The sequence below is a fragment of the Alosa pseudoharengus genome, unplaced genomic scaffold, assembly GCF_046254945.1.
Source record: "Alosa pseudoharengus isolate Yale_2024_CS ecotype anadromous, Long Island Sound unplaced genomic scaffold, YU_APseudo_1.1 YU_APseudo_1.1_scf_16, whole genome shotgun sequence".
In the NCBI taxonomy this organism is placed as follows: Eukaryota; Metazoa; Chordata; class Actinopteri; order Clupeiformes; family Clupeidae; genus Alosa; species Alosa pseudoharengus.
In genome coordinates, this window is record NW_027468630.1 from 12,881,650 (window position 1) to 12,901,275 (window position 19,626).

At 42.0% G+C, this 19,626-nt stretch overlaps 1 protein-coding gene across 1 annotated transcript in view; it reads right to left on the reverse strand.

Annotated features, from left to right (window-relative positions):
* Positions 1–5,197: 5,197 nt before the first annotated feature.
* The window catches only part of iqgap1 (IQ motif containing GTPase activating protein 1), a 44,684-nt gene continuing 30,255 nt past the window's right edge, over positions 5,198–19,626 (reverse strand). Inside the window, exons 16-37 of the mRNA XM_076287105.1 lie at positions 19,534–19,624; positions 17,972–18,139; positions 17,345–17,487; positions 16,744–16,914; positions 16,379–16,462; positions 15,867–15,938; positions 15,434–15,503; positions 14,463–14,827; positions 14,030–14,193; positions 13,489–13,713; positions 13,105–13,245; positions 12,706–12,790; positions 11,534–11,766; positions 11,071–11,203; positions 10,825–10,927; positions 10,279–10,414; positions 10,047–10,134; positions 8,768–8,977; positions 7,543–7,709; positions 6,947–7,069; positions 6,306–6,414; positions 5,198–6,158 (exon numbers count right to left, since the gene is read on the reverse strand). Of these exons, the coding sequence (XP_076143220.1) occupies positions 6,045–6,158; positions 6,306–6,414; positions 6,947–7,069; positions 7,543–7,709; positions 8,768–8,977; positions 10,047–10,134; positions 10,279–10,414; positions 10,825–10,927; positions 11,071–11,203; positions 11,534–11,766; positions 12,706–12,790; positions 13,105–13,245; positions 13,489–13,713; positions 14,030–14,193; positions 14,463–14,827; positions 15,434–15,503; positions 15,867–15,938; positions 16,379–16,462; positions 16,744–16,914; positions 17,345–17,487; positions 17,972–18,139; positions 19,534–19,624 (3,195 nt within the window). The 3' untranslated portion in view covers positions 5,198–6,044. The remainder of the gene's footprint in view (positions 6,159–6,305; positions 6,415–6,946; positions 7,070–7,542; positions 7,710–8,767; positions 8,978–10,046; positions 10,135–10,278; positions 10,415–10,824; positions 10,928–11,070; positions 11,204–11,533; positions 11,767–12,705; positions 12,791–13,104; positions 13,246–13,488; positions 13,714–14,029; positions 14,194–14,462; positions 14,828–15,433; positions 15,504–15,866; positions 15,939–16,378; positions 16,463–16,743; positions 16,915–17,344; positions 17,488–17,971; positions 18,140–19,533; positions 19,625–19,626) is intronic.

A 19,626-nucleotide genomic window follows, 5' to 3' on the forward strand; every position in this document is an offset into this window, starting at 1 on the left:
CACTAAAATAGCTTTTATCTTATAGCCAGCGTGTGTCTTTCTCCAACATTACAGTATAACGCCACTTTCACGGTGCAACATGCAATTTCATAACCTGCAACCAGATCAAATATGTCTGTGATCAAATAATCTCTCTATTATTATTCCGTGATATTCCTTCTTCCAATGCCATGTACTCCTTTTCAGTGTCCTTTATAGCATGTTCATCACTCCAGAAGTCGACGGCGTTATCACTTTTTGAAGTTCTGACTCCTCGGCTACGTTTGTTTGGTATACCAAGATCCCTTACTCAAAGCGCAAATAGCACGAAAACAGTACCTTCCTTAAAACTGCGAAACAACTTCTGGATGGCACTCCACAAGAGGGCACAGAAGAGCTCTTAAAGGGACAGACATGTTTATTAGTTAAAGACATAGCTCATGTTTTCAGATCAAACTAAGTCTCTGATTGTTATATATATAAATCTTAAATTTAGGCTAAATAATTTCCCCATTAAAAATAGGCTATAGCCATGCTGTCATACATATGGCTACTTTTATTTGTTATTATTGTTTGGTTTTGTTTATGTAAAGCACCTCTGTGTATGAAATGCACTATATAAATAGACTTCACTTGACATATGCATGCATGCAACATGTTATGACATATGGGGGGATTTGATGGCTATTGCATTGCACATTGGCTGGGGACAATATATGTCAACTTTTTACATTGTTTGCCCTCTGAAATATTTTATATTGTTTTGCTGGATTCATTTTAATTTTCCTTGTTGTTCCCCAAGCTTCAAAGAACAACTCACATCTTAGCTGTGACAGGCACAAGTAAGATAGCTAAATCTACAGCTTGTTTACTCCCCGGAACACCATTAGATATGATACCCTACCTTTACTGTCTATGAGGGATTTATGCACCAAGTAAATTAATTGTGTCTTATAAATTATGTCTGAAATAAATGTTTTAAAGATCCCATTAAAATCCCATTTTTCCTGTTGTTTTTGAAATAACAGGTCAAAATGAGTTTGTGACCTGTGGTAAGTTTGAAATCTATGCGGTTTGTCTGCTGTATGTGTAGCAGGAGTGATTGTGTTTCCCTGAATTTCCCCCATGATTTCTGTGTCGCTCTGTTCTGTGATAATTTCCCATGGTTGTGTTGGGAGAAGGGGGTGTGGAGTAAAAGTGACGGGCTCAGGCCCAGGAAAATTAACTTTAACTTGGGGCAGTTCGCCCCCCCCTGCACTGAGCAATAAATGCTGTAAGATCCAATTCAGTTGTCACGTGGCCTTATATTTATTGATTTAACATCAAAACACAACGCAGAGTATATTTAAGGGAGGTCAAAACACTCCCGTTACATATGCAATAGCCAAGGAAAGGAAAAGGCAGAAAACATGAGCCAATCTGGATAAGCGTTCATTGCTACGTAACTGACTAAATATTATTCATGGTCCTGCCCACTTGGTTGGTTCATAACCACCCATAGAAGTTCTGACAGAATCTAGATTGAGCTAGGGCTAATACCACAGTCAATGGGTAATACACATAGTTGCTGCTTAGTTACAGAATTTTGAATGCAGAACGACAGCGAACCTGTGTGTTATGCCTAAACAAAAAATCTACAATGCATTTCCTGCCAAAGAAAGATGAGACGAAGGAGAAATGGTTACAATATATTTTTGGAGAAATACCAGAACACTATGTTACCAAATTAGTGCTGTGTTCGGCAAATTTCGAAGATGATGACTTCATCAACTATGGGGAGTACAGCAGGGGGTTTGCATCACGTTGGTATTGAAACCTGGAGTTGTGTCATTACGGAGATTGTCCACCTCTCCACCAGCTGTAAATACTTTTATCTACACAAGGAAATCCTATTTTAAAAAAAGTTACATGTAACTACATGACCTATGGAGTGTGGTAGACACTACTGTCATTTTGTATGTATTCAATTAGCATTTTTGCCTGTTCCGTTTCGTGAGAAAAAATCCTTATGAGCGAATGAATGGGGTTTCGATAATCATAAAACAAATAATGCCTGCGATAGTTAAATAACTGTTCCCGAGTCCCCGTGTTTGTTTCCTGTCAAAATTAGCGTGCATGTTGTCTCCGTGAGGACTTTACATCTGCTATATCTCTAAAATATGACTGTTGCTATGCCTCTGCTACCAGCGAAAAACTAACTAACTGTCTCCTAGCTAAATGTGTCACAAGGCGAGCAGAAACTATCCATAGTTAGCTTTTCCGAGCGAGGATAACAAGTTTTCCCACAATTATCACGCAGTTAAATAAAATTAACACCTCGATTAAAGAAGGGTTTGGCTGTCACAATCGGTTGGATAGTATAAATCAGCTGTGTTAGGTACTATAGACTGTAATGTAAGTTACATGAGAAGTCGAGGGGAGTGAGTAGAGTCATCTGTAATGTGTTAACCATGGATGCCTATCAACTGTCCTGCTTGCTTGTTGCTGCAGAGGCAGACGAAGTGTAGTCCGTTTATTTTTTGTGGACTACCAATCAGAGCAAAGCTCATTTACATATTAAATATTCATGAGAAAAGCAGTCGTCTCCTTTACCAGGCTTTTCAGACAATGCTAGAATAGCTTTAAATAAGCCATAAGGCATTTCCAACCCAAATAATGTTACAAACTCGATCAAAGGACACATTTTCCATAACGCTTTTCATCCTACATGGTCACAGGCACAGGGTGGCACATAGGCCTACATGGTCACAGGCATAGGGATGGCACATACATACATACAGCGGGGAAAATAAGTATTGAACACGTCAACATTTTTTTCAGTAAGTATACTTCCAATGAGGCTACTTGCATGAAATTTTCACCAGACATTAGTATTAACTCAGATAATCCACCCATATAAAAAAATCCAAACATTAAAGTCCATAGGTAGAGTTATGTGTAATAAAGTGGAATGACACAGGAAAAAAGTATTGAACACGCCTGCTGAAAATTCTTGTGGAAAAGCCTTTATTCGTAATGACAGCTTTAAGGCATTTCCCGTATGACGAAACTAACCAGTTACAGTATTCTGGTGTGATTTTGGCCCATTCTTTTCAACAGATAGTCCTTTAATATTGAAGATTCCAGGTGTCCCTCTTGTGAATCCTGATCTTTAGTTAACTTCCAAAACTGTTCAATTGGATTGAAGTCAGGGCCTTGATTTCCTTTCTCTGAAACCAATTGAGAGTTTCCTTTGCTGAATGGTTTGGATCATTGTCCTGCTGGAAGGTCTAGCCATGTCTCATCCTCATCATCCTGGTGGATGGTCAAGATTCTCCCAGACCAAAATGACTCAATTCATCATTCCTTCAACTGTATGAAGTCTGCTAGTATCATGAGATGAAAAACAACCCCACACCATGATGCCACCACCTCCAAACCTCACTATTGGTAGGGTATTTTTAGGGTGATGCACAGTGCCATTTCTCCCCCAAATATGGTGTGTAGTATGACATCCAAAAAGTTCAATTTTGCTCTCGCCTGACCAGAATACATTCTCTCAGTATTTCATAGGATTGTCCAAATGTTGTGTAGCAAACTTTTAACGAGCTTTGACATGTTTTTCTTCAGCAATAGAGTCATGCAGGATGAGCGTGCATAGAGGCCATGGCAGTGGAGTGCATTACCTATGATTTTCTCTGTAACAACTGTACCAAGTCTTTCTGGAGCTTTCTCCGAGTGGTCCTTGGCTCTTGGGCTACTCTTCTGACTATCCTTCTGACTTCCTGGTCAGAAATCTTGCAAGGAGAGCCTGTGCATGGCCAGTGATGATGCAGTGATGTTCCTTCCACTTGCAGATAATGGCTCCAATACTGCTTGCTGGATGCTTCGGAGGTTTTGATGTGCATCTGTAACCAGTTCCATTGATATGTTTTGCAACAATAAGGTTGCAAAGGTCTTGGGAGAGCTCTTTGCTTTTACCCATTATGAAATGTTTCTTGTTTGACACCTTGGTAACAAAAAACCTTTTTATAGCCCACCAGTATGTACTAACCCAGCTTATATCAATTTGCACAGATAGGAGGGATAATTTCTCTAACTACTTATAGATTCCAGTTTGTTCCTTGCCATTTCTTGCCTTTGAGTACTGCTTTTTCTTAGCGTGTTCAATACTTTTTCCCTGTGCCATTCCACTTTTTTACTCATAACTCTACTTTTAGACATTAATGTTTGGGTTTTTATATATGTGTGGATTACCTAAGTTAATACTAATGTCCAGTGAAAATTTCATGCGAATAGCCTCACTGGAAGTATACTTACTGAAAAAAATATTGACGTGTTCAATACATATTTTCCCCGCTGTACATACATACACATACATATTTCATACATACGTACGGTCATGTGTGATTGAAGAGTTTGTGAGATATTAAAACAAAATAGGTATGGAAATTAACAGAGCTGTATGCAGATTGTAAATATGATTTGTGCCTTTTGTGAGTAATTAAACTGAGAAGAATGGGTGTAATTGTGGACACAATTTGCATCCATTAGGCGCAAAGGGTTACATTCTTCTAATTACTGTATGGTTAGACACATTTTACAAATGACCTTAGTAGTCTACATCCAAAGTATTTTGTGTGTGTGTGCTTTTGCAAGCATTTCTTAGGTTCTGGAATTTTCCATGTCAAACTCGAATATGAACAAATAGGCTGTAGATCTAACATCCAACTTTGGGCGATACAGACCGGACATTCCTTGCTCCACACTGAAAGCATGCTATGGGAGACATATTACATATTACCACAAGGTAGACAAACATATTAAAATCCATCCAACTATCAACAATGAGCAGTTTATATATTGGATTAAGTGCAATTAATATGTGTTTTACATTTTCTTAAAGCCAATGGACTATACAGTGATGGTCAGGCCATGGAAAACATGTAGAACGTGTGCTAGGCCTATTTTAGCCTACAATGGAAAATATTTGACACCTTGACTCAAAATTAGGCTAGGCTGTCAAACGGCTGCTGTGGGAAGTCTCCTACCAATTGCATATGGAATTATTTAATATGTTTTCCTGTAATATTGCAGTAGTGCAGGGGGAAATGCAGGAACATTTCTGATCTCTTTCTGTTGTTTTCCGGGCATCGATCCAAACATATGTTGAAGAAAGTCCTCTCAAAGTCTTCAAAAAGACATTATATTTTTATAAAGTTTAATAATCCACAATATATCTTTACAAAACTTTTGTTTTTAATGTTTCCACAAGTTGCAATGCTGACACTGACATTGTACAACTTAAATTGTCTTCAACTTAAAATTACTAATAAGTAATAGATTCCCCTTTAAAAATGAAACAAACAAAATATGACAATTGGACAAAAACAGAAATAGCAGGACGTAAATAAAACGCACAGCATAAAAGAGCTGAAAAATCTACTTTTTTGCAAAGGTACTGTAGATAGCCAAAAAGGAATGTCAGGAGGGGAACATGGTATTGGCACACTCAAACAGCCATTACAGACCTGACATGAACATGACTGTTTCCCAATGAATCACCAATTTTGGACCATCCTCGCTCATCTCAAATATGCAAACATCTTTATATCTCTTAATATGTTTAGCATTAAGGGCAATTGTCATTGAAGGGCATGGATATTTTCATTGGGACAAATATTATTAAACAAAATATATGTAGTCCAGGACACCCCAGACAAATTAGAAAATGAAATTCTCTCTTTACACAACATAACTATAAGTTCATGCAAGCATAGTTTGCAGCAAATTTTGAGCAAACTAATAAAATAGATCTTGACCTTTGGACTACATTCAACACAGCTGCAACAGAATAATAACCAATGATATACAATACAAACTTCTACGATACTATATACGCAGCCATGGCTGTGAGCTCCAAGGAATTATCCACAGTGAATAAGGCAGATGTTAACTTAAGGCAACGTTTTGTAGTAGTGCAGCAAATGAAAAGATAAAGGGCTGAAGACCAAGGAGTTTTTGGTTGCAACCTTACATGGAGGAGTACTTTGTATGCAATTCATTCTTAAAGTGTCTTTCAGTCTCTATTTGCCATAGAACTTCTTGTTGAGCAGGAAAATGAGCAGGTTGACATTAATGGTGGCTTTGTCAAACAACTTCATCACAGCAACGCCTTCATACTGTAGTTGCAGCAGGTCCTGAGACAGACACACAGATACAGACACAGTGTTTTTAAGTATGACATCAACTGACTTTAACAACATGAAAGTATAACTGAACAGTATGATTGAGCGTATAAATAACTCAAAACCCTGCATGAAGTTATGTGGTCTTGGTGGAGGTACCTGGTATTCTAGCATGACAGTATCCAGATGGACACCCATGAATTTGGCCTTCACGTCAAACACACCCACAACCTCAGATGGGGAGATCTCAAAGATGACATTTTTGAATCTGGGGGGGGGGGCAAGGAAAAAGAGTTAGTTAATCCAATTATTTGATATTGTTATTATTACTATTATGTTAAATGTAGGATTTCTAACTTTATTTGAAATATTTTTTAACTAATACAGTCCCTTTGGACAAAAGTGTCTGCCAAATACCATAACCATAATTCAATTAGTTGATAACAGAACATCATATCACATAAAGTTAAAATATCAAAATCATATAAAAAAAATCATATCACATTCACATCACAGCATCACATTAAGGGTAGAGGCAAGAACAATACATGGAGGTTGGTTTGTCTGTCTGAGTAAATATGTCAAGGCAGTTTAAGGATTATTTGGTCTCAGTGCTTTATAATATGCTGGAATTCTGATTCATACAAGAGTTAAAGCCATTGTTGGGACTTGATGTAAAAAGCTATGAAGACATGTGTTTAACAATAAGGAAAATGCTTCTATCAGCAAACTAAAATATTTCCATAATTGATGAAAAGACAGTATAAATGCATAGCAGTGAATGTAACTAGCAAACTCACTGATTTGTCTGCAGATCATCAATCTCAATCAAGACGCCCTTCTCGTGTAGCCGTGCTGCAGTGTATTTCTGGGAAACCTGCTTGCTCTTCTTGGCTTTGGCATCTCCAGGCTTTTTGTGAGGCCTGTGAGCAGAGGAGAGAAGTGTTCTTTTGAGTGCGTATGACACTGCAGCTAGAGCAGAGGAGAGAAGTGTTCTTTTGAGTGCGTATGACACTGCAGCTAGAGCAGAGGAGAGAAGTGTTCTTTTGAGTGCGTATGACACTGCAGCTAGAGCAGAGGAGAGAAGTGTTCTTTTGAGTGCGTATGACACTGCAGCTAGAGTAGAGGAGAGAAGTGTTCTTTTGAGTGCGTATGACACTGCAGCTAGAGTAGAGGAGAGAAGTGTTCCTTTTGAGTGTGTATGACACTGCAGCTGATACCGGTACTTAAATCTTGCCTTGTGGGCACATATTCAACACACCTTTTCATGATGTAACTCTTTAAAATACCCTGTAAAAAATTCTCTGTAGGTCATTTAAGATGAGGGTATGCTCACACCTGACATTCTTGTTGTAATGGCCATAGCCCAAACTGTGGATAAGTGAGCATTACTTACTTTCCTTTGGTGGCAAGGTTGTCCATGCACGTCTTGATGTATCGGTTGTAGTAGTCAATTTGCTCATTGAAGAAGTCGGTCTTGGAGCTGAGGGCAGCGTTGGTCTGCTGCAGTTTGACCAGCTCCGCCTTCCTCCGCTGCCGATACCTCCTCTGGTTTCTGATATCCTACGAAAGACATCATTGCAACACAGACAGACATGGCTTTAGAAGTGTGTATGAACGTCCAGACAATGCGAGAATATAGTAGCTGCCAGGGACCATAATCAAATGGTGTGTGCGTCATTTGGTCTAAGGAATCGGATTATAGGGAAATGGTGTAGCCTCGAGCAGACATGGGAAACTGAGGTCAGAGTTTGGCTAATATCCTCTCGGTGCTGTGTGTACTGTATGTGTTTCTCTCTCTCTCTGTGTGTGTGTGTGTGTGTGTGTGTGTGCCAGCTCTGCGGTCTCTGTTTTGACACGCCTGGAGACTACAGAACAGAATGCAGTGAGTGTTACTACTCTTCCTTGCTCCGTCTCACTCAGCGGAGGCTCTGCGCCGCGCCGTGCCTTAAGCCTTGGCCTGCGATCAATCCCATCTACTGCACTCATGGGAACAGAAACCTTCCCCTTGGGTTGTTCCCTTTCCCTCCTTGAGTGGCAAGGTCCCCAGTGTTCCAATCACTGAGATCTGCTGCTTGAGTCCCAGCCCTCAGACGTTGAGCTGCCACATGCTCTTTTGTGGCTGCTAATCTGATCTGGCCCAAACACTTGAGACTACAGTGTCCTCTCAAACCAGGGAGGAGCTCCGTTCAAATTTTGTCAGGGCATAGTACACAAGCAGAGTGTTGTTTAAAATATTTTTAGCTCGAAAAGTGTATTTATATAATAGACTTGGTTTATTTCACTCAGAGGTAACATTACCAGCACTTGAGTAATGCAACGTTACCAGTGCTTAAATAAAACTGAATGAATAATACCGAAAAATATATACAAATGTCATTTCCATTACCATATTACACCAAATTTCCACTACAAGGAAACATGTGATCCCTGAATGCTTAGATACAATGTTACAATGTACCTAAAGAGGGAACAAATGTAAGGATCTATTTGAGATTATTACATTTATCTTTGCTTTTGCTCTGCTGTCACCTTACGTAAAGTCTGATTTGATTAAAAAAAAAATGATGACACCATTTTGGTTCCCAGTCATAATCTTCTGCATTATGCTGTGTAGTTACCTTGGCGATGTCATTGATGAGGTCCTGGTAGCGGTTCTCTGGATGCACTTTGCCCAGCTCCCCCAGCCGCTGCAGGTTGCTCTTGATCTTGTCCTTCTTGCCCTGCAGGGTGAGGCTGTCATCCACCACTGGCTTGGCCTGCTTCATCTTCTCTGGGGTCTTGGCATCCCGGATGGCCCTCCTTTGCATGGCTCGCTGGTATTCCACTTCCTGTGAATGGAAAAGAGACAATGAGGCAAGAAAAGACAAGAAAGACAGAGAGGGGTTGAGAGCATTAGTTTACGAATGTATACCACATTATGGGCTTGCCTAGAGGCCATTTTTCATTTCTTAAGAAGGCATTAGCAGACCTAAACATCTGTCTTTGGACGAGACTAAAGGAAATTCTCATTCCACTCTGGAATTAATCCTGTTGTTGGATTCAGGAGAGCTACCACATTTGTCAGTTAGAACAGATTTTTTAAGGGTGAAAATCCATCATCCTTTGAGGGTTTGTCAGAGGCAATGCATCCTTTGATACATGTTGCGGCTGGATTTACACAGAGAGATGACAAAGTCGCTGTCTGTCTGCCGTGTATCAGCCTATCGTTGGGAGAAACAATGACTCCTTTGTGTGATCCCTGAGTGAATTTGGCCTCGACGTCTGTCAAAGAGCTGCACTCAATTATGTGAGTCACGCAACACTGTTGCAAGCAGTCCAGCATGGTTTACAGAGACGGATCTGTGCGCTTAAAGCTCGTTCAGAAGCAGATGCAAACGGAACGGAAATATATTTGTCCCATCCAGTTCATATTAGTATGGTGAACACTGGTCCAGTGATGCTTCACATGGATCTGTTAGCTGCCTTCATGGGGACCGTTGAAGAGAGCATCAAACTCTTTGGAGTAACGGTCGTTTGTTAGGTTGAATTTAAGATTTGTGGCAGCCCAAAGTTTGTTTTCAGGACTGTTAGATAACCAGCTCAGAGACGAGGACAATAGTTTACTTTCAGTACTAGTATATTCATTTTTTATATTTATATTAATTGATGACTTCTTACTATTGCACTATTTTCTCTGCTGCTGTGACATACTGCTTACATTGATTATCCTATTTTAACACCATGTTTTGTCAGAAAAAAAACTCTAGCTTGTAGAAAACCGCAAATGTTTTTTTTGGCTCCATCTGCAGTCTTGGCAAGCTGGTTTTCCTCAGCAGCAGTCAATGTAGATGTAGGACTCAAAATACCAGAGAAGCCTTTCCCCTTTATAGTCGAGGTGTGCTTGAAGCTCATGTTTACCTGCTCAGGAGAGGGTGAAGACTCCAGGATCTCTGTGAGTGTCTCTCCAGGTTGGAAACGGATTACATCCACTATCAACCGCTTGGTGCTGGAACAAAGTCAAAGAGATAAACAATCAGTCAGATATATTAACAAAACACACACACACACACAAATTCCACCAGTGCCCAGTTCAATGTGCTCATCAGAGGCGTCAGGGTGACAATAAGAGCCAGAAGTTAACACTGCTTACTTCAGTAAGAGGGTCCTGGCATCCATCTCAGCATTGGCCTCAGCTGGGACATCAAACTTGTTGGTGAGGGTGAGTGACACCTCCGTCTTCCCCATCTGCTCCCTGGCAGGGTCATCAGGAGGGAGGGGGTTTTCTCCTGTGGTGGAAGGAGGAGGTGAGTGTTGAAGGATGTCAGATCATGACAAGAGCATACAATTAGGAACTGAGAGGGATTTCTGTAATCTACAGAAACACAAATGTTCAAATTTTTACACAGGGATGAAATCTTTGAATAAATCATGCAGTGCTAAAAGCCACTGAGATGAACCTTCCTGCCTACAAGCCTAAATATAAGCCCTAAAAAGTGGTCACTATTAAAACATTGTTATTTTAGTCAGATATACCCCAGGACAGTTATGGAACCCCACAGAAACAGCATAGACTCCTTTTGGTAGGGTTGGCTCTCTGTAGAACCTTTTGCTCTTTGAAGAGCAACCAATAAACTCTTGATGTTGATAAAAGGTCCAGTTCAAAGTCCATCTACACCTAACCCCATTTGTTTCTCACCTATCAACGTCTCGATTGTGGGCACCTCGCCCAAGTCCTCCAGGAGCTCATGGATGGGATCGTTGTGCTCAGGAGCGATGGCATCTTGATGGTCTAGCAGGAGCTAAAAGAAAACAGAACCAACCAAGAGAAGTCAGAAGGAAAAGCACACTTCATACCATGTGAGACCCAGAACAGCCATATTTCTGCACTCCATACACACAGAGCACTAAAGTAAAAATCTTATATCAGAAGGTGCTGACTCACCGTATGTGTGTTGATGATCTCACCGAGGGAGATGTAGATGACTGGTTTGGTGAGGGTGACCAAGTCTGAGTACTGATCAATGTTAAACCTATCTTCAAGTGACGGCACATCACACGCCGCCTGGAAGAAACGCCTACATGGACCGAGGAAATAGACAAGAGAACAGGATATCCGTTTGAACATCTGTGTGACAACATCTTGACAGTTCCACCTAGGCAACTTACTACATACTTTAGACCTTTTTAAATAATACAAAATAGCAATGTTTGCATGCAATGGATACATTATATTATTATTTTTTAATTATGTGTTAATTAAAATGGTACATTATACACTGAAAACAATGGCAAAGATATTGGCAGTAGGAACATAAACTTACATAATCAAGAGAAATCGGTTTTATATGGCAGATTCCAGCTACTTTAGTAGTCCTAGACATTGCAGTGGCTGTGTGGTTCTATACCTGAACTTTTGGTAGGAGCTGGTGAGGTACTCGTTGATGGGATTTAGGTGGGCGTTGTCTCCCAAAAACATCTTGTTGGAGGCAGCGTGCTGGAGCATCTTGGCGATGGAGCCCAGGTTCCGCCTCTGGTCAGTGGTCAGCTGACTTCCCGCAGACATCTCGATGATGTCAAAAGCATCAGGGGCCACGATAGCTGGATTCATGTAACGGTAGTACAGCAGGTTGCCCACAATCTGAAACACACACACACACACACACACACACACACACACACACACACACACACACACACACACAATGCTGAGCATGTTGGCAAAAATCAGGGTGTTAATTGAAACATATTGCACCTAATTTTAGACACACCAGAGACTGTGCACCTGCTAGTATCATGTTGCATGCATGAGGTAAACACATGGCGACTGGCACTTGAAAACCAACACTTTTAACAGTGGAAGTGAGTCATTTTACAGCTCTGGTTTAAAAGTAGATGTGAACATTTTATCACCTCATCAATGCCTATGTATGCAGGGATTAATGCACAGACAGAAAAAACAAGAAAGAAGATCAACAAAGAGACAAAAAAGGAAGATAAAGTGAGAGAGGGAGTAAGGAAGAGAGAGAGAGAGAGAGAGAGAGAGAGAGAGAGAGAGAGAGAGAGAGAGAGAGAGAGAGAGAGAGAGAGCACAAGCTCACCTTCTCTGATTGGCCACAGCAGGGCAAATATCTCCACACAACAGTGAAGGTAAAAGAGGAGAAACTGCAGAGGTATAGGAGGGGCCAAGAAGGAACAAAGGAGAATAAAACAGCAGTCAAGGACACATAAAGAGAGGGAGAGAGAGAGAGAGAGAGAGAGACGGGAGGAGAAAAGCTGTAGAAGTACTGTAGATGGCAACCTCATTCAGTTATAAAAGTGTGGAGATTTTTTTCTGACACCATAGCAACAGAGGCAAGAGGAGCGAGAGGAAGGGAGGAAGAGTGACGAAGTCTGCTCCTCACAGCTGAATATCACATACACACACACACACACACACTCTCTAAGAGTTCAGAGTTGTTCTGACTTTCTTCTGTTGTTTTGTTTTTGTGGAGAATTGACTTGTACAGCAAAACCGTACTGAACCTTAACCACATAAACATAAACTTGAGCCATTCTCTAGCATGAAGAGTCCACAAACCTTTACTAGTTCATCTTCACTGGCATCAGGGAATTTTTCACTAAGCGTGTCCTTCAAAACCTTTGCGCATAAGCGCATCCCATACCTACAGCAGACAGGAAACAAAGGGCATTTATTTTTAGTTCGAAATATATACATAAACACATACTCACACACACACACACACACACATCAAATTACAGACACACTTATATCAATAGCAGCAGAGCCTCCCATTAAACCCCCAACTGGTTTGAATATGCAAACTCTAACCCGCCGCAGGTCATTTCCATACATTACACAATGATGATGATGTGAGCAATGAGCCCTATGATAGTTTCCATTCTAGATAGCCATCATCGAGACAGCCCCACGCTCACACACAGACAGATTCTTGTGCGTGCGGGAACACACACTCACGGGATTTTGTCGATGGAGACTACGATGGCGGACAGGAACTTGTCGGTGACGGTCCTCATGTTTTTGATGGAGGCCTCCAGGCGTGTGCGAACCTCCTCGTGGCTTATGGCCTGCTCTGGCGTCACGTCGTATGGCAGCTTGCTGTCCAGGAAACGGGCGAAAATATGGGATGCCATTACGAGTACAGGAAACGGGCGAAATTATTGGATGCCGTTATGAGTACATTTGAATGAATATGTCACTAGCACACGTTTTAGCATTCACACAATTACCATGTAAACAAACAAAGGGAAATCATGGAAATATGTAAAAATCATGTGGGATATTTTAAACAAATACACTGACATGTATACCATTCAGAAACACAAACAAACACACACAAACCTGGCCTCTCCAGTCTGCGATTCCATCTGGTTCACCCAGCTCTTGTAAATGTCCACGGGGTCCGTCTTGATGTTTAGCGACTTGTCGTCCATGATCTCCTTGACGACGGGAGCGAGGATCTGCCTGAGGGCGTTCTGGCCCCGCGCCCCTCTGTTGAAGCTCACCACCATCTTGATGACTGTGGGGTTCCCGGTCACAATCTCCTGAAGCTGGTCCACCTTTGACCTGTGTGCACACAGAGCTGCTCAACACAGAGTCTCCACCTTCTGCTTTATTAACATCAAGACACTGGGCGCCATAGAACTCTCTCATGGCATAAAGCATAGTTACTTAATACAGTGTTAACGGTCAATATATACAGTAAGTAGTTCATATGAGTGTCCATTTCTCATATAGCAAGTATGGCAAGTTTCCCCCATTCAATGTATGATAAGAAAGCCAGATCTGTTATATATCTAAGGGCTAAATTCACGTTTAAGAACCTGCCACCCTCCTCAGCCTCAGGGAGGTTATGGCCGATATGGCAGGCCGGCCTCCTTACTTGATCTCCTCCTGCAGGGCGGTCTTGAAGAGCTTGAGGAGCAGGTACTCCTCGCGCTGGTTGGAGGCGTAGTTGTACAGGGTGAAGATCACAGAGTCCATGAACTTAGTGGACTTGTTCTGGGGCATCTGGAAGATCAGCTTGGCCAGGTACGTTGGGTTTGTCTGGCAAAAGAGAGAGATCACTGATTGTTATAATCATGACAACCTAATTATGGCGTTGTTTCATGGGGAACTCTAAACACACAGGTATAAAAGACAAGAAAAGAAACAATAAATCTATCATTTAGTCCATGTGATGTTTTTACAAAATAGATCTCTGACATAGTAGTACATTACTCTGACTCTCACTAGATCACATGCTTCTTATGTAATTTTGCATTGACAGAGGTCTTCCACTGGCACCCATGTGCAGAGGCCGCGGCTGCACTCACCTGCAGCAGGTAGAAGAGGTACTGGTAGGCCTCCAGCTTCACCCTCTTCTCCTTGCTAAGGGCCTTGAGGCCACCCTTTTGCTTGTTCATCATCATCATGTTGGACAGTGCGCCCTTGTTCTTCTTGGTCAGCTTCTTGCTGTGTGACACTACTTCCTGCAGTGTGATCTTGTTCTTGACCAGCAGGCCGATCTTGATGTCCATCAGGTTGAGGTCGTTCTCCAGCTGCTGGTTGGAGCGAATGTTGGTGACCACCTCCTCACGCAGACGCATCAGCTCCAGCTCCTCCTGGAAGTCCTGGTCACTGTGGTCCAGCAGGTGCACAAACTTACGCACCACAGCCATCGGGGGCTCGTCAGCATTGACTGTGGAAAGGGAGCACGAGATGGATGAAAGATTTATACAACACTGATGTCAATTCTGTTTGTTTGCTTCAATTTATGTAACATTATTAAATAAATGCAAGCATAAAATTACACACTTGATTGATTCATTATCTAGACTGTTTACACATCTTTCAATCAACTGATCAATTTCTTGATCGTCGAGGATTGAACGATTCCAGACATATTCCATTTTATTTCTATGCTTAATTGCTTTACACAGGAAGTACCGGTACATGGATTATGTTCAATGTCCTGTGGATAATGACCTTTGAATGTTAAATCACAAATGGGAGAAATTATGAGTGAAATGGAGTGTCATAAACACATAAAAGAAGCAAATAGCTATGGACTGTGTAATTATTTTTGACACAGTTTCAAACTTGACTTGATGGGAATTTTGAGGGATTTCATCCAAACAAAATAGTTTTCAACATTTCCAAGACCTGCACATTTGTAATTGTAATAACTCATAATACAATTGCCAGTATAATCCAGCTTCGAAGTTGACTTGAATAAGAATGATTAAGGAATAAACTGGTCCATCTGGAGTAATGACTGGGCTGAGAAATGAGCCGTAGTACTCACTGAGTGTCTTGTAATCATCTCTGGCTTTATTGGCCCGGATGAAGGCCTGGATTTTCACAATTTCGTCCATCTGGGGAGCAAAGCACACAGCTGTGAGCGCAAGCATCAACACCAGTCAAGCCAGACAATACAGCCAGACACATGGCCTCTGAGCTCAGGAGTGCGCAGTGCGCAGTGCGCTTTCTTCAAGATAAAGGAAACACAGCGTGTCCATGAAGGGGAGTCAATGTTTAGTGTTTGTTAAAAGACAAACAAGCAACAGAGTTTAGGTGGTGGCTCTTGTATACCACAGGCGAAACAGCAGACACGTTTTCCTCAGCTTGAAAACAGCACAGACTCGTGGCATCTGATATGGATGCCACAGGGAGGGAGAGTGCTGCTGAGTGGAGATCTGTGGGACAGAATTCAAAGGGAATGGAGCATGGGTACTCACGTGGTCCTCAAAGTACTTCAGTCGGTCTTTGTACTTCTTGCGAGCTTGGTGCATCCTCACCATCGCTTGAATCTGCAAAGAGGATTAGCGGTTGTGCATTAAGGCACCAGGACAAAGGCTTAAGTGTATACAGTTGTCTCTCTGGACTTGTCTTTTCTCTATGCTCAGGCCAGAATGTAACCAGATTGCTCTGTGGTGAGATTGCAATGGAGGGCCATGGCATTTGGTAGAAAAATCTGGCATTTAGTGTTAATGGCAAAAATCTAGTATTCTGTTTCCTTAAAATGCACTGGTGTTAAGATGGCAAAGTTAATCCAGGATCAAGTTTAAAAGGATGACACAGCTCAGAGGAAAAGGGTCTTTAAAGGGTCTTACTTTTTGTCAGTGGATGGGTTTCTTGGAGGACTCAGATGTGAGATATTAGTCTCATCTGAGTATTTCTATCCCTCTCTCCATAAACGCGCGCGCACACACGCACACGCACACGCACACGCACACGCACACAGTCTTACCTTGACTACTTGTTCACTGCTGTCCTTGAGATACTTCACTCTGTTTTTGTAGTTCTGCCTCTGCTTGTAACCTCTCCAGTGGGCCTAGAGTGGTAAAAGGAACAACACTTTTACCATGAAATATACACTGCAGGGGCAGACTTTGGGCTTATTTGTAACAGCATTGGAAGTCAACAAAATAGCAGGCTAAAAGTCTACCTGCAAATACAAGAAAAAAAGAAAAAAGAAATGTTTGTGTGTGAGTGTGTGTGTGTGTGCGCGCGCGCGGGTGTGTGTCTGTGTGCACGCATGTGTGTGTGTGTGTGTGTGTGTGTGTTTGTACACATGTCACATGGGAAATGGAGAACAGGGTTAACTCAGGTCACCTGTATACACTTGGTAGACTGATCCTGATCCTTCAGGTAAGCAAGACGATTCTTCATGGCCCGCCGGACCAGGTAACCACGGCAACGGGCTTGAAGCTTGGCGATGAGGCTCTCGTTGGCACGCCAGAGCTGCTCCCGGTTATACGCCGCCGTCACCCCTGACACCACACCCTGCCAGCGAGAGAGAGAAAAAGAGAGGCAACGATGAAGGCCCTCTTTTTAATTAGTAACAAACACCCACATCTAGCTGGTCCCAGGGGCTCGTCTGTTGCTCACCAAGGCTCCACTCAGCCTCTCTATCCATTAGGAGCCATTTGCATAATGCATTTGTGCATTAGCAACCGTGGCTCACCACAGCCATTTATCTTTTCTCAATTATGCCTTTTCAGTCTTACATAAAAAAACATTACAAGAAACTAATTAACAAACTGACCTAATTTTGATTCAGAATTGCTTCTCTAGGCCAACACAAAAACAAGCATAAATGGCACACTAGACTGCAAACAGCTATCTAACTAGCTAAATGACCAGGCTAATTTGGTAGTTAACTAGCCAACTCTGACTGACTGAGACGCTGCGGAGTGCTGTTGTGAGTGCCCACCTGGATGTCCTCCTTGTTGAGCAGAGTGTTGTTCTGGACGAAGTCCTGGGGCTGCTGCCAGCTGCCCTCCCCTGTTTTCAGGTTGTAGTAGTAATTATGCCCCCCCTTCACCCAGTGCTGCACCCACTCACTGCCATTATCACCTGAGGGACAAAAAAAGAGAATTATACACACACACACACTTATCCACAAGCCATAGATATTCTGCATCATTTGAATGTTAAACATAATTCCAGTGTGAGGAGGACAGAGTACAGGAAGCTTCTGAGAGGGTATCAACCTTATGAACCTTTTGTCTGTGTGTGAAAATGTGTTTACACTCTTCCCATACTGTACAACTTCCTTGACAACGGAAATAAAAAGCCTCAGGCAATAAAGCCTTATGCCATATGCATTTCCCCTGGGGATCAATAAAGTATCTATCTATCTATATATCAAACAGTAACAGGTTTTAGGAAGTGCTATGACCACAATGCCACATACGCACAACACACAGTGTTGATATCTTAATGTATGTGATGTTGTTAAATGTCCCTATGTAGGAGCACAACACACAGTGTTGATATCTTAATGTATGTGATGTTGTTAAATGTCCCTATAGGAGCATGCCACCCTTCACTTCCTTACCCTCCTTCTTCTTGTCCTCTTTGATCTTGGATAAGTCCGTCTGGTAGGTGGGAGCGCACTCGGACGTCACCCCGTAGAGCCCGGCCGTCGGGGTCCTGAGCGCAGCCAGCGTCTGGGCCGAGTCCCCGCTGTCCACCGCGTCATTAATGCCCTGGATGGCCTTAGAGACTACAGAGGAAGGGGAGGAGGTTCTTTAAGTCCATCTTGTGTTATACTATGTGAATGCATACATAGTGATTCATACATTCATGCATACATGCATTCATGCTATTAAAATCAACAGTCATTGCTGTAGACAGTAGTCAACTGGTCATGGACAAAATGGTTAAAGGCTAAAAAAGCTAGACATTCCTATGTATGGAAGTGCTTCACTGAAAATGAGATCTGTGTGAAGCTGTGTGCTGTGGATAACCATCTAAAGATGAAACATCTGCTGCCAACAGCCAGCACTAGCAGTAGCCTAATGTTAGCACCAGCGCCCGTAATAAGACTACGGTAGTTGACAACTGTAATGGAACTCAAATAGTAAAAATCCATAGTTGTGAAACCCCTAGCATAGATACATTTGTGAAAGTATAGGCAATAGTGTATAACAGTTTTTCCCTGTTATCAAATAATATTAAGTGATTTACATCTTTTTTTTACTTGTACGGTTGTATGTATTTTAGAATTTGTTTCATTATACCACACATCAGTGACCAAGTCTCCCAAGGCTGATTAGCAACACCAAAAGAGCTTAAAAGATCCTTTCCCCCAAGATACTAAATTATTTATGCTATCTCAGGAAAAAAGAATTTTGTTATTTTAAGAAATTACATAAATAAGGTCAAGATCAAGAAAATGGTAACCTAAAATACTGATAAATGTCCCGGTAATCGGATGGCATCATAGGGTTTCCATAGTAATAACAATGACATGTATAAAAATATCAACCAAGAGAAAAAGGGGAATATGGTTTAGAGACAGTTTCAATTTTGTAAAAACAAGAAGTGCAACTAAAACTTAAAACTTGAAACCTTCAGTGTAAAGGTGCTAAAACTCTTGAGTCCTAAAAGAGCACCCATTTCCACCATATCCATCCTTTATGTCTAAAAAAGATGAAAGACAATTAAAGAGTAAAGGGAATATTGCACATTCTAGCTCCTGTGAAATGTACAAATAACAGAAGATCTCGCCGAGGGAGGCGTGTGAGTCAGAAAGCTAACAACAACACAGAACAGAAGCCTGAATGCTTTAGCATCTCCATGCCATCCACCTTCAAAAGCACTCAGCGCCTCAAGAGCCAGACCTCTGCTTTCTAACGCAAATGAGTCTCTTCTCAGGAAGTTCATAACATCTCCATTTAGCACATAACTCCTATCCTGCATCAAACACTGACACGCACAAGGGCTGAGTGGACTTATTGACCGGACCCTGCTTGAGCGACGCCCACTGGTGAGCCCGGTGAGCCCATGTGGAGTTGTCCGCATGAGGGGCCGGAGAGGCAGAAGCGCCTGGCCTGATGTGGAGGCGGGGGCTTTGATGTGATGTTCGGGGGGGGGGGGGGGTCTAGTCACACTTACACTGCAGGGCCTCCTGAGTCTCCTGATTGGCTCTCAGGATGGCATCCTGAATCTCATCCAGCCAAAGCACCGCTGAGGGGTCCTGTGTCTCCT